At 52.7% G+C, this 14,368-nt stretch overlaps 1 protein-coding gene across 1 annotated transcript; it reads left to right on the top strand.

The window, feature by feature from the left end:
* The first annotated feature begins 677 nt into the window (after window positions 1-677).
* On the top strand, window positions 678-6,274 carry SPMIP8 (sperm microtubule inner protein 8). The gene is given in 6 exon segments (XM_057710829.1): window positions 678-900; window positions 4,650-4,711; window positions 4,946-5,120; window positions 5,518-5,579; window positions 5,728-5,885; window positions 6,238-6,274. Coding segments are annotated over 6 exon segments (717 nt in total).
* Window positions 6,275-14,368: the final 8,094 nt, after the last annotated feature.

Here is a 14,368-nt window from a genome sequence, read left to right as displayed (position 1 = left end):
GCTCCTCCACGGCCCAAGGTCCTCTCTCCTCCTGCCCACCTCCCTACCACCCACCTCCATCTCTTACCTCCGATGGGGTCAGGAAGAAAGCAGCCAGACTCAACAAATTCTCACAAAAGTTTAAATGACTCAAAGGCTCTGAGAATATCTGCTTTTTAAAAGGAAGCCCTGGGGAAGAAGCCGTATTTTCTCCAGTTCATATCTATCACGTGTCTCCTCTTATTTAAAACTTTTCTGTGTCTCCCTGTAGAATGTTGAGTAAATGCCAGGTACCTTAGCTGAGGCCAGAAGTCCATAATTAATTACCCAGAGGCAGACAGAGCTCAATTCTAAATCCACTTGCCGCTGCTGCTGCTTCCTGCTTGTTACTGAAGAATAGACACAAACGCATCTCTTTTAGATCATCCCCTGAAGGCCTCAGCCCCAGCCCCCCCAGACACACACCCACTGTACTGACCTCTGTCAGAGTGGTTACTACATCCCGTGTGTGTGTGTGTGTGTGTGTGTGTGTGTGTGTGTGTGTGTGTGTGTGTGTCTGAGTGTCCCTGACCTCACCACAGCTCCTGGCACACAGTAGGTTCTCAATACCTGTTGGACGAGTAGCCAGATCAGCACTGGTCAAGGTTGTGTTCCCACACAGACGGGTGTCTAGATGGGGTGTCTCTGCCTCCCCAGCCATGGCCCGCATCATTGACCTGGTGCCCTGGGAGGACGGCTCCACCCACGTGTACGCGTCCCCGGCCATCCTGCTGCCCATGGCGCGGCGGCGCAACCAGCTGGCCGGCGTGAAGCAGCAGCTCTACCACCCGGCCCTGCCCACCCTGCGCCGCATGGACATGGACTCCGTCAGGGCCTGTCTTTCCGATGAGCACTGCCAGTCCACCACCTACTGCCGCAAAGGTCGGGCCACCTGGCCGCCACCAGCCGACCCCCGCCCCGCCCCGGGCCTTCAGGGAAGGCGTGGATGGTTTGGAGGAGAGAGATCTCAGAGGGAGAAGCCATGAGTGGCAGATGAAAGGGTTAAAGGGACTAGTCCCAGCTCTGCCCCTCCCTGCTTGGGAATACTCCCAGGGTCTGAGCCTCTGTTTCCCTATCAGTAAAATGGGGATGCTAACAGGGCTGGCTTCTCAGGACTGTTGTGAGGTTAAAGTGAGATAAGATATGAAAAGAATTCAGAGTAGTGCCTGGCACATAATATGTGCTCCACAATACTGTTATTAATGGAGAGAGAACTATGCAGAGGTCAGCAGCTGCAGGAGGAGGAGGAATAATAGTAGCAAAAATAACTTCTGCCCAATCATCTCTCCCTTTGAAAAAGGAAGAGAAAGACACCTGTTATGAAAGAAAAGTGGACGTGGGAGCCTTTGGGATAAAGGGACACACGGAGCTGAGGAAACTCTTCATTGATTGAGAAGCTTGGGTGTGGAGATAGGGGTGCCACACAGATGCCCACACCTGTTCGTTTCAGCACGTTTATTAATCGCCTGCTTTGTGCCTGACACCGTGCCTGGAACAGAGGTGTTCTAGCTAGAGGGAACAGCATGTGCAGAGGTCTGGAGGGGAAAAACTGCACGGGGTGTTGGTGAACTTGAGGGATGTGGTTGGGCCGGAGGATAAGGAGTGTAGGGGCAGCAGGAGCTGTGGCTGGGGATGAGGGCACAGCTGTTGCTAAGCTCAGGGGTCTGGACTTTCTCAGGTGGTAGATAAGAACCTCTGAAGACTTTAAGCAGGAAAGAGCCCTGAGCATTGGGGCGGTGGGGAGTGGGTGACCCGGAGGGACTAGAGATGGATAAAAGGGGGGGATGCGGGTTTGGTGGTTAGGACAACAGGAGGGACCACAGTCTTCAGGAAGCAGTGATAGTGTCTGGGCACAAGGGAGGGATTTGGCAGGTATTTAGGAGATAAAGTAACAGGATTTCGTACCAGTATGGGTAGAGGGGTGAGTGGAGAGTCCAGAGGGATACCTAGGTTCAGGCCCAGGTGACAGCTGGAGTGAGGGTATCAGAGACTCTAGGGACATCTCCAGAGGTCCCACAGAGACCCCTGCAGGGCCAAGATGGGAAATGCAGATGGGGAAGTGGGTGGGGAAGCAGTGGGGGGAAGGGGTGAAAGCGGAGGTGGAGCCCCCACACCTGCCCCTCCAAAGGGGAGCAGCTGTGGGGTCCTGCTGACTGCTGTGTGGGAAGGGTCAGCACAGTGCTCCCAATTTCCTGGCTTCCAGGAGAAGCCAGGAATCTAGATTTTTAGGGAGAGCTCTTGATTTAAATATGCATTTTATTGCAAGTATGTTTTTAGTAAAAGCAATGGAGTCACGGGTTCAAAATTCAAAATGCTGCAACAATGTACTTTTAAAACATTCTCACATCTTCCTCACCCCCACCCCACCCCACCCCATCCCCACTTACAGGTAACCACGCTGAGTTCCTGCTGTATCCTTCCATTGTTTACTACTGCAAATACAAACCTATTCTTTTCCTCCCCAACTTTTTTTTATTAGGAACATATTCAAACATAGAGGAAAGTTGAAAGACTAATACTATGAACACTCATTACCTTCCACCGGCTTCAATTAATGTTTTGCCACATTTGTTTTCATTCTCTCTCTCTCTCTCTCTCTCCCTCATACACACTTTAGCAAGCAGTTCCCAATGATAAAAAAAAAAAACAACCTCCTACATGACTCAATACCATTATCACATCTAGGAATGTTAATAATAATTCCCTACCATCTAACATTCGGTCCATATTAAAATGTCCCCAGTTATCCCCAAAGATGTCTTTTACAGCTGTCAAAAAATTTTCAGAACCAGGATTCAATCCAGGATTGTGCCTTGTCATGTCTCTTGAGTCTGAGTCTAAAAAGTCTACCCACTTTCCGTTTTTTCCTCATAATATTGACTTTTTAAAGAGTCTGAAACAGTTTTGTTGTAGACAAGTCCTACGTGATGAATTTGAGTGATTGTTTCCTTATGGTGTTGTTTACCTTGATAGTCTATTTTCTGTAAACTAGAAGTTCGGTGTAGCAGCTTGATGGTAGAAGCTTTCACCGGTGTTGGATGCCGTATTTGCCATGATGGCTCCGCAGGAGGCACATAATGTCATTATCCCACTATTCGTGATGTTAGGTATGATGACCTGGTTGGGTGATGACCTGAATGTGCGTTCTTCTTTGCCTCCAATCATCTCAATGTTAGGTTTTAAAGCCAAAGGTAGCACATGGCCTAGACTCTTCTGCACCTCTTCTGAACTTCCTCTACTTATTTTTAAATCAGGACATAGTGAGGATGGATCATAATTTACTTAACCAGTCCCTTAATGACAGATAAGAGTTACTTCCAATCATTTTCTGTTACAAACTATGCTGAAATGGGTAAACTTTCTACCCACATCATTTCCCACTTGTGCAACTGTGAAAGTAGGATAAATTCCCAGAAGTACGACTATAGGGTCACAAGGTATGTGTATTTATAATTCTGATAGATAATGCCAATTACTTTCCAGAGGCTCAAATCAGTTTATAACCCCCTCTGGCAACGAATGGCAATGGCCCTGTTTCTGATAACTGCACTAACTTTTGGATGGTTTCCAATCTGATATGAAAAATTGGTATCAATGTAGTTTGAATATGCATTCATCTTATTATGAATGAAGCTGAGTGCCTTTTCATGTGTTTAGGGACCATTTGTATTTCTTGTGTTTGTGTGTGAACTACTTGTGCAGACTGTTTACCCATTTTTCTATTTTTTGTCTTTCTTTTCTTTTCTTTTGTCTTGATTTGTAGGAGCTTTTTCAATATTAGGGAAATTGCACCTCATCTGCAAAATAAGTGGAAATATGTTTTCTTTGTCTTTTGACTTTCCTTATGTTTCCCATATGTTGGCATGGAGAAGTTTATTACTTTTTTAATATAAATTTATTTATTTATTTATTTGTTGTCTGCATTGGGTCTTTGTTGCTGCACACAGGCTTTCTCTAGTTGTGGGGGGCAGGGGCTACTCTTCACTGTGATGTGTGGGCTTCTCATTGCAGCAGGTTCTCTTGTTGCAGAGCATGGGCTCTAGGTGCATGGGCTTCAGTAGTTGTGGCACATGGGCTCAGTAGTTATGGCTCACTGGCTCTAAAGTACAGGCTCATTAGTTGTGGCACATGGGCTTAGTTGTTCCAAGACATGTGGGATCCTCCCAGCCCAGGGATTGAACCCATGTCTCCTGCATTGGTGGGCAGATTCTTAACCACTGTGCCACCAGGGAGGCCCCAGAAGTTTACTTCTATGTTGTCCAAGTTATCAATATTTCCTTTAGGCTACCTGATTTTGTTGGTTTTTTTTTTTTAATATTTTTTGATGTGAATCATTTTTAAAGTATTTTTAAAGAGTTGGTAAGTCCTTCCCCACCCCAAGGTTATAAAGAAATTTACCCATGTTTTCTTCTAGTACTTCTATGGTTTCATTGTTTTACATTGAAATCTTTGATCTATTTGGAGTTTGTTCTGTTGAAAGGGGTATGTTAAGTACGAATCTACTTGATCTTAGATTTTTTAAAGTTGTCAAGTATTTCAAAAACCTTTCAAAGCAGTGTGGACCAAACCTCTCCTGTGTAGGTCTGGGACCACTGGTGGACTCCTCTTCTGCCTTTGTCCTTCTCCTTCAGATGACTTCGACAATGCCTACTTCACACTCCTCGGTGTCCCCAACAAACCCCTCCAGTGCTTGGTGAGTGTCCTTTGCCCCTGGCCCTGAGTTTGCTCTGAGGAGAGGACCTGAAGTTCCCGCGTGCTCCCAGCCCCAACACCTCGGGTCCTGGGCTCCACTCCGCGCACTTCCTCAGCTAAGTGCTTGGGACCCTACCCCCTTCGCATCTCCTCCAGGGGCTTCAGGAGCCCCCGGGTCAGTTGGTTCATGAGCTCCCCCCCTCCCCCCGCGCCCTGCCTTCCTTCGTCCTGGCAGGACATCACAGCGACCGGCCAGAGCCTCCGAAATAGGTGCCGCGAGGGAAAGCTGGCGCCCATCGCACCCGGCATCAACAGGGTTGACTGGCCCAACTTCACGCGCGCCATCGAGGACTGGTCCCGCTTTGTGTCCTCTGCCGGCGAGTTCAAGCTGCCCTGCCCGAGCAAGAAGGGTCAGTGTCCCGGCACGGAGGATGCCCTAGGGCAGGAGAGACAACTGAGCCGCTGGGTCCCTAGAGCAGGGACTCGAGTGCTGACCGCAGGCAGGGGGCTTCGGGGGTGGGCTCAGACAAAGACAGGTTGGGGCACTCAGAGAGGGCTGGACTCAGAAGGATTGAAGTTCACAGAGAAGGGGCTTGTCCTGCGGAGCCAGGTCCGAGCTATTGGGAGCCAGTGGAGTGAAGGTGGAGGGCAGGTTGGTTCTGGGACTGGCGGAGCTTAGTCCCAAGGCGGGACTGGTTCTGGGAGCAGGTGTGGGCGTGGCTTGATCTGGGGGCGGGGCTCAGGTAAGAGTGAGGGCGGGGCTTGCTCTGGGCTGAGCGTGCCCGGAGAGCTGTGCTCTTTCCACAGTGGAGAGTTTCAGCGGCTACGCTGTGCGGTACTTGAAGCCGGAGGTGACCCAGAACTGGCGGGTAGGAAGGGCTGCGCGCAGATCCATCCCTGCCAGGGTGGGGGTGGGGGAGCAGCGGCTAACACAAGGGTCGGGGAGGGGGAGAGGAGACCGACAGCAGAGTCTCCCAGTGCCCAGGGCCAAGATCTCGGGCAGACAGTGCTGTGTAGAGCATTGGCGGGTGTGTGTGTTGGGGGGGTGGGGGGGGGAAGGTCCCTGTCCCCTCTACTCAACGGATCTCCCATCCCTCTGGCCCGCCCTAGTTCTGTCTTAACCAGAATCCCAGCCTGGACCGCTATGGACAGAAACCCCTGCCTTTCGACTCCCTGTAAGTGACCCCACAGGCCCCGGGACCCCATACCTGGAGGAAGGAGGGTGGGGTCTTGGCTGCTTTCACCAGCGCATACCTAGTGGTCCTTGAAAATGTGAGACCTAAGAAGAACTGATTGGCTCCGAAACACCTCAAGAAGAGTGCGATTTCAAAATGAGTAAATGTTTAATTCCTACCAAACGGAGCATTCTGTCATCCAGTCCCTAGCAACTCCACCCTTTCATCGTGGAGGCGCTAAGGTGGGGCGAAGGTGCAGTGTCATCCCGGTGGATGGCTCCTCCCGACGTGGCTGTTCCCAGAGAGGGTCACCCTTCCCCACCTCGGCCTCACTCTCCTCTCTCTTTTGCAGGAATGCTTTCCGACGCTTCGGCTCGATATACAGGTAGGGCTCCAACTACGGAGCGGGGGAATGACCCCGCCCCCGCCCCACAGCTGGCCACGCCCCCCCCTCCGTTGGGCCACGCGAGGCAGCGTCAGGGCTCAGGAGATTCTCAGACCCCTCTCCACTCGCGGGGCCTCGTGAGGGAGACGCCAGGGGATTGGAACCCTCCTGGGTGATGTCAGGAGGGGTGTGAAGGGCTTTCCCCTGGAGAGATCCTCGCCCGGCAAAAGTGCAGCCCACTGGGAGGTGGAGGGAGCAGAGTGCATGTCCCACCTGATCTGGCCCAGGCTAGGCCAAAAGACAAAGGCGGAGGTGGGGGGGTGGGAGGCGGTGGTTACCAGGGAGAAGCGCAGGGGCTGGAAGAGTAAACAGACATATAAGAAATATGATGGAAAGAGCCAAGAATTTGCCTTCCAGGAGGCCGGTAAAGTGGTAAGGGCTGGGACTAGCGTTCGCAGTAGGAGAATGCAAGATATTCAAGCATCTTCATAATTTGGCCATCTCCCACCTCTCCAGCTCCATTCCCTACACTTCAGCAGGACCAGGCTCCTGGGTGCCACCCAGACCACCAGCACAACCAAGCACTCCACATCTTTTCTTGTGCCGTTTCAGCGCCTAGATGATTTTTCCACCTCGGCCTGGAAAACTCCTGCTTATTCTTTAAAGCCCAGCTCAGATGTCCCATCCTCCTTGAAGTCTTCTCTGACCTTCTGCCTCTCCCCTCCAGCTCAAACCCCCTCTTCCAGTTGGTCACCGCATGTGCATCCCTCTCTTAGAGCACACAGGCTATTGCATTATAATTATTTATGCAAGTTTGCCTTCTCTCACCCACCCCGTGCACACACAAGGGAATGCTTTTTTTCCACTACTATATAATGCCTGCCAGAGTAGGTTCACTAAATGATTGAAAAATGAGTAAAGCTCACAGGAGATAAAGGTGAGGCAAACTGGGGAGGGGTGGGGGGGGGTGAATTGGGAGATTGGGGTTGACATATACATGCTAATATGTATAAAATAGATAACTAGTAAAAAAAAAAAAAAAAAAGATGAGGCAAACTAGAAGTAAGGCTTGAAAGTCAAACAGACCAGCCAAAAATATATGAAAGGAAATAGGGAGCCATTGAAGGCTCTTGAGCCATAGAGAGACAGGATGGAAGCTGTGTTTTCAGAGCCTTGAGGGCAGGATGATGGGTTTGGGTGGAAGGCCTAGAGAAGGACAGCCTGATTTTTCTCCAGGACATCCTGGTGGCCCCCACCTCACCCCTGTTCCTTTCCACAGTCGTGTCAACTACCTGACTCCCTGGCGTTAATCTACAAAAAGGAAGCCAACCCCCAGGACTGTGCCACCTCAAGTTCCCCAGCAGGACAGAGGGTATGTGGTGGCAGCACCCATTTCCCTAAGAGTTCAGCCTGACTGGAAATAAACCTTACATTCCACAGGGAAGCACCACACGTGTGTGTGTGTGTGTGTGTGTGTGTGTGTGTGTGTGTGTGTTGCAGGAGCTGGGGAGGGTCAGGACCTCAGGATGTCTTACCCTTACCTGCCTCCTGCCAACTCCTGGAGGACTGGTGGGGGTGGAGGGAGCTGGGAAAGATGTCTGGTGACCCCAGGTAGAGAATCAGGGTCTAAGCCCCAGGGCCCGGCCTGGATGAGGTACAGAGACGGGCCTGCCTAGGAATTAGGCCCCTGTCCCCTGCTCGTAAGTCTACAACCACGCCTCTTCCACCTCAGACTCTGAACTTGAACCCTGAAGAGAAACAGGGCTCAAAAGGGATTTTTAGAGACCTCTTTCAGAAGCCCTTGCTATTCAGTGTATGCTGGGGGGCTTCCCTAGGCCCGGGTCCCCTGACGAAGTGGAATCAGGCCCTGGAGGGTTGGCCTATGGCCTCTATGCCCTGTGAAGCAACAGAGTGTGGGAGGAAGATGAGGTGCCCAGGGCCACTCAGAGGAGAGTTTCCTCTCCCCAAAGCACGGCCAATGAACATACCACGTATGCAAAAATGTATTTGCTCTGTCACCTAGCTTCAGGGCTAGCCCTCATCTGCCTAACAACCTACAGAAAGGAGGCCTGATGTCCTGGGGACAGCCATGAGCCCTCCTGGGCCAACTCCAGAGTAACTCTGCTCAAAGCTTTGGGCGAAAGAAGATTGTCTGGATGTGGCTGGGGGCTAGAGCCGCCAGCACCAGCACTTAGCTCCAGGACCTTCCAAACACCATCCCACCTGTGCCTGGTCTGCAAGGACAGGCCCAGATCGGGGTAAATAGCCACCAAGCTCAAGCACTGTTTGAACAGGACTTCTGGTGCTAGGATCTGAGGCCTTGGGGATCCACAAACCTTCTGAAGGCATGTGCAAAACTGTGGGTCCACCCACATGTGCATTTTCTATAGAAAGTCTTATTTTCGTGAGAGCCTCAGGAGAGTCAGTGCCCACAAAGGTCAGGAAACTCTGACTTACATCCTCCTTGTCCCCTTCCACTAATATTTGCTGAGCATCTAGTGCATGCAAGCCTGGTCTCAGGTGGAAGGAGTTTAAAGAATTACACCAGCCCCCCACCTCTGGACCCTGTGTTATACTGTTCAGAACACATCATCATGTGACCCACTATCTCCACCAGGCCTCATACTCCATAAGCCCCCGGGAGAGTGAGCAGAACCAAAGCTACTCTATTTCACAGATGGGAAAACTGAGGCCCAGATCAGGGGACGCCTCCAGCCAAACTCGGAACGCAGGACTCGAAGCCAGACCCAGCCCTTGTCACAGTTTTCTCATATAGTTTTTGCTCAATACTCGTAGAATAAATTCTTTCCCAGAACGGGGGTCTTTTGTTCAACCTTGGGTAATAAACAAGGAAATGTGTTGTTGTCTGATATGCAGACTGAGCCTGCCTTACAGACTCGAGGCTGATTTTAATTTTTGGGGGGCGTGGTGTTGAAGACCATTACCCTTACACCGAGGTGAGGGATGGAGTCTGTCCCTCCGTCCTGAAGTACAGGACAGTCTGCTGACAACAGGGTCTGAGGTAGGAGCATGGGGAAGAGGGGATGGGAAGCGGTAAGCAGATCAGAGCCCCTTCCTCCTTGGGGGCCTGTCGAGGAGGTATCCAGTCTCCTGCCATTTCATGCAGGAAGAAGCACTTTCCTCCAAGCCCAGGAGCAGTCCACCTGGATGGAACCTTGGGAAGCCATTGGCAAAGGCCCCTGAAGTGTCAGAGCCACATTCTTCAACCCTGAGTGTCCCCTCCAACATGACAGCTCAGAGAGAAATAGATTTGCCCAAGGCTTATAGCAGGGATGCTGGAGTCCTGGCCTGTGTGACTCTGGGGGCAGTCAGGGAACTCCAGAGAGCGTGCTGAGATGCCAGAGGGAATCAAGTCCTTGAGTGTTTCTCGTGGCCCTGCTTCCCTGACACTGAATGGCTGGACAAGTCCCTCCGGGAATTTGGTCCAGCAGATATCTGTGACCTCGCCAGACCCCATGCTGGGTGCTGGGACACAGACCAGAAGCCTTGCCTGCCTTAGAGAGGTGTTTCTAGTCCAGTGGGAGAGAGGCAGACCCAACTGATTCAAACCTGAAAGCAGAAGTTGAGAATGGGGGCACACCTAGACCATGTTCCTCAAGCCTAAGAATTTGATTAGGTCCTTACCCACCAGTTGTACACTGAGTCCTGATTTCATAGATGGAAAAATACGTGCCCAAGAATAAAGGAAATGCAGAGTAGATGAGCATTAATAAGCCTAATTCAGTACGCACTTACTATTTTTTACATGCAAGGCAATGTATCAATATTAAGCACTTTGCAGTCCCCAGGAGGTGGGCAGTTTTAGACCCATTTTACAGATGATGAAATGAACTCCGAGAGGCTAAGTGACTGGCCCATGGTCACACAGCTGGTGATTGGCAGAGCTGGGAATTGAAGCCAGCCTGCCTGACTCCCTAACCCCATGGCCACCATACTCTACTGTCTTCCTGCTATGAGAGAGATGCAAGCCAGGAGTTGGGGAGAACCAGTGGGGACATTTGACCTGAGCTTAGAGAGGGGAGATGTTCCACCAGAAAGTTCTCTTGGAGATGCTGGCAGTGGCAGAGTCTGCAGGTTGAAAATCCCAAGAGGTGGAGAGAAGCCACTCAGCCTGGGCCACTATCTCCTGGCCTCCAAGTCCCCTCAGCCTAGGGGGCTCTTTGTTCCTGATAGAGAGATCACATCAGAAATCCTCCCTGTGGTCACTGCCTTGGGGACAGCCCAGCCTCCGTGGCCTCATCTCCAGGCCTTCCTGGCCTGACCTCAATCCACTACCCAGGCCCTGGGCCTCGACACACTACCCCAACCCAAACCTCATCACCAGTCTCCTTGCTGTTCCAAACACCCCAGACTCTTATCTGCCTCCTCACCTTTAGTCAATGCCTTCCTTCCCCCTGAAATGCTTTCCCCATCAGTTCCTACCCCAATCTCACCCTTTCTTCCAGGCGGGCCTCTGTAGAGTCCTCCCTTCTCCCCAGTTCTTCCCCAAGACTGTTTTAGGGGGACTCACTCACAGCCTCTGGCCCACAGTAGGCTCTTGGGAAATTCTGCACTTGCTGGCCCCTCTTATCTCTCTAATAGGATCTGGGATACAGGAACGGGGCCTGGGGCCTACCAGAACCAGCACACACACCTGGACTAAACGAAACAACTACTACCAAGCAATGGTTGTGTTTATTACAAAGGAACACGCAGAACGCACACCCTCACTCTGCGGCTGGCAACGGGGAGGATCAGGGATGGAGCAAGGGTCTAGCTCAGGGAGAATGGACTGAGGATCAGGGAGGACTCTCACAGGTAATATTTTGTACTAAATACCAGCAGCTTGGACATTTTTGACCCTACCTTTTGATACATGAAAACCTCAAAACTCTCTCTTCTGAAGGTGTGCCTTCATGCCCTGCCGCACCAGCTCAGTGTCTGGCAAACAGCAGGTGCTCAGTAATGCTTCTGGATGAACAAAGGCAGGAATGCGGGCCCAGGGTGGAGATGGACACGCACGCATAGTGAAGAGGGAGACCCCACAGGCCCCAGCACCACCACACCTCCCACCCCTCCGCTCGACCTCCTTTTCAGGGCCCTGAAGGAGGACTGGGCATTCCTGCCGGAATCTTTGTAGATTTGCAAAAGTCAATAGCGGCCAAGGCTTTTCCTGGAGGCATGACCTTCAAGGAACAAAGAAAGCACCGGCTTGAGAATGGGATGCGGAGCTTATCACAGGCGAGCCTGGCCCAGGCAGGGAGGCCCCAGGGCAAATTTCCAAGGCCTGAGCAGTCTATGGTCCTATCTGGGGCCCGCTCTGAGGCTGGGGGCTGGGAGGTCAGGCGGAGGCTCTCTATGGAGCTGCCTCTGCACAGATGGGAAGACACAGAACAGAGGCTCCAATCCCTCAAGGAGCTGAGAGTAGGCCAGAGAGCTGGCTGCCCCCTCCGCTTGCTGGTGAAGAGCTTTCCTGCTCCCCTGGCCAGCCTCAGTGCCAGCACCAGTCCCGGCCATTGTTCCCGGCTTCCTGGCCCGCAAAGAGTGGGTTGGAGCCAGAGCCCCAGGCTTCGGTGGCTAGAGCTGGAGGCCTGTGAGGTTCACAGCCCAGGCGGTCCCACCCCACTGCCTGTCCCCGACCTGGCCCACCTGGCCAGCCCCCACAATTCCAGGCCTCTCTCATCACTAACTGTATGGCTTTGGGAAGCCCCTGGACTTCTCAAGGATCAGCACAAAACAGATCCTCAAGTCTGCCCTGCCCATCTCATGGAGATGGTATGAGGCTCAGACCAGCTAAAGGTCTTGTGTAGCAGGGAGGGAGTGGGGAGACCCCTGACACTCAAATGGGACAGCTAGGCTGGCTCCCTTCCGCTTGTGACCTCCCAGGGCTCTGCTTTCCTGAGTGGCCACTACATGCCAAACACTCCAAACAGGTCATTTCCCGGGGCCCTCACCCTAAGCCCAGAAGAGAGCATTACTGGTTCCATTTCACAGATGAGGAAAATGAGGCCCAGAGAGGTCCAAGAACCTTCCCAAAGCTTTGGTGCTGATGAGTGGCAGAGGCAGGACCCCGGCCAGGCCTGACCATGGTGCTCTTAACCATGACAGCACAGCACTGCCACTCTGGTTCAAGAGCAAAGGCGCCCCTCCCAGAGAGCAAGGTCCTGTCCCACTGCCCCCGTGGGGCCGAGCACAGAGCCAGCCACACAGTGGGAGTTTCACAAGGCCATCAAGATGACGGGCTCCCTAAGGAAGTGTCTTTGGTGGCCCAGCCTGTCCTGGCAATGACTTTGAGGATCCAGGAGAATCTTCCCCCTCCCCCGGGCAGTGCCTCTTTCCCAGGAAGGGGAAATTGTTAACTCCAAAATATGAATTTATATAAGCCTCTCCATCTCACGCCTCTGGCTCTCATCTGGATGTCACCCCTCATCTCAAGGTACCACCTTCTTCTCATCCTGTCAGTGGTTGGGCCAAAGGGAACGATTACCCAGAGACTAAAGAAGATAGCGCTAGTTTGTACCCCTAGCCGTAACGTCTGTTTCCCCCATGAAAATTCCATGCTCTGAGAGATATTGCCTCACATCAGCTATGGGACACAGGAAGCTGTGGGGTTCCTGGGCAGGTAGGTGGGAGAGATACCTGTGTGTGTGGCTAGGTACAGTGGGCAGCTGCTTAAGCCAGTTTGTGTTGTTTCTGTCATTTACAATCAAGAGAGACCAGAATGGGACAGGTGGGGAGCAGACTGGAGGCTGAGAGAGGCAGGGAGGGGAAAGGGGGCCATGGGTTGATCCTGTCACCTTCCCAGAATCAAAGCAAAAGGTCTCTAAGAAGCCTCAGAGATCAGAGGTCAAGACCTCTGTTTCAGATGGAATTGAGGCCCTGAGAGGAGCAGAGCCTGCCTGGGACCACTTGTTATCAAAAGTCTAAGACCTGAGCCTGAACACCCAGGCCCCCAGGCCAGGGCTCCGTTCACTGCCCTGGTTTTGGCCCAGGCTGGAGCCCAGAGGCTGAGGGCCCTGTGGGAGCCCCACTGCTTTGTGAGGGGAGGTGGGGTGGGGACAAAGGAAGGAAAAGTCGTTGCAGCCTCCATGTGAGCCCAGCCAGGGCTCCTCCTGCCCCTGGCACACGCAGACCACCATCCATTCAGGAAGGGCAACCTGAAGCTATAAAGCACCAAACACACACCAGTGCTTTCCAGAAGTCTCTGCAAGGTGGGTGGGTTTTGCCTAAGGTCACTCAGCTAGAAAGGAAACCAGGATTCAAGCCGGGCACAGGCACAAGGGGCTTTGGGTATCCTTGCTGAGAGGCAGACGCCTGCAGGAAGGAACCAGAAGGAGTAAGAGGAGCATGGGGTCCTGGTCACATCTGGGGTACCCCAGCCTCTCCACTAAGCCTTCTGCAGCCAGTTTTGAGCCCCCTGCGGCACAGGCAGTTCCTTGTCCTCTTTCTACCCTCACCTCCACCTCTACCTTCAGGGTAGGAGTCCCTGTTGACCACCCTCCACTGGCTCTCAGACCTGGGGGTGTTGCTTCTCCCTTCCTTTCCCCACCTCCACCCTTGCCTTTGAGAAACAGAAGGAGCCTGAGTTGCAGTTGGCCCACTGGGGGACAGGGATGCAGGGCAGAAGAGGGGTGCAGGAAGGCTGAGATGGAGGCGGCTGGGTTGGATAGGCAGAAGGATCACCGTGGACAGGGTGAGCGGAAATGGGGCTCGTGGGCGATCCTCAGGGCAGGGCCTGTCGGCTGCTCCAGGTAGGCCCTGGTTTTCCACTGGCGCTGAGCAAGCTCTCCTGCCTACCAGGCCCAGTCCCCAGCTTCTGACCATCCATGCACTGCTGGTCCCTCACAGCCCAGCTCCCTTTACAGGGGCTCCTCGACCCCCAAGGAGGTCAAGAGGCTGCAGCCCTAGGGTCCCAAGGGTCCTGCAGTTGGTACTGCCAGCCTCGACACAGCTTCCCCGCCCAGGCCTCCATGTGCGACTCCACTTAATTCTCACAAGAAGCTAACAAGGCGAGGGTTAACCTCCCCATTTTACAGATGAGGCAACTGAGTCCCGAAGAGGTTAAGTCACATGACCAGAATGTTCAAAACTCAGGATT

Source organism: Hippopotamus amphibius, chromosome 16 (assembly GCF_030028045.1).
Source record: "Hippopotamus amphibius kiboko isolate mHipAmp2 chromosome 16, mHipAmp2.hap2, whole genome shotgun sequence".
In the NCBI taxonomy this organism is placed as follows: Eukaryota; Metazoa; Chordata; class Mammalia; order Artiodactyla; family Hippopotamidae; genus Hippopotamus; species Hippopotamus amphibius.
This window is presented reverse-complemented; position numbering and strand designations above follow the sequence as displayed.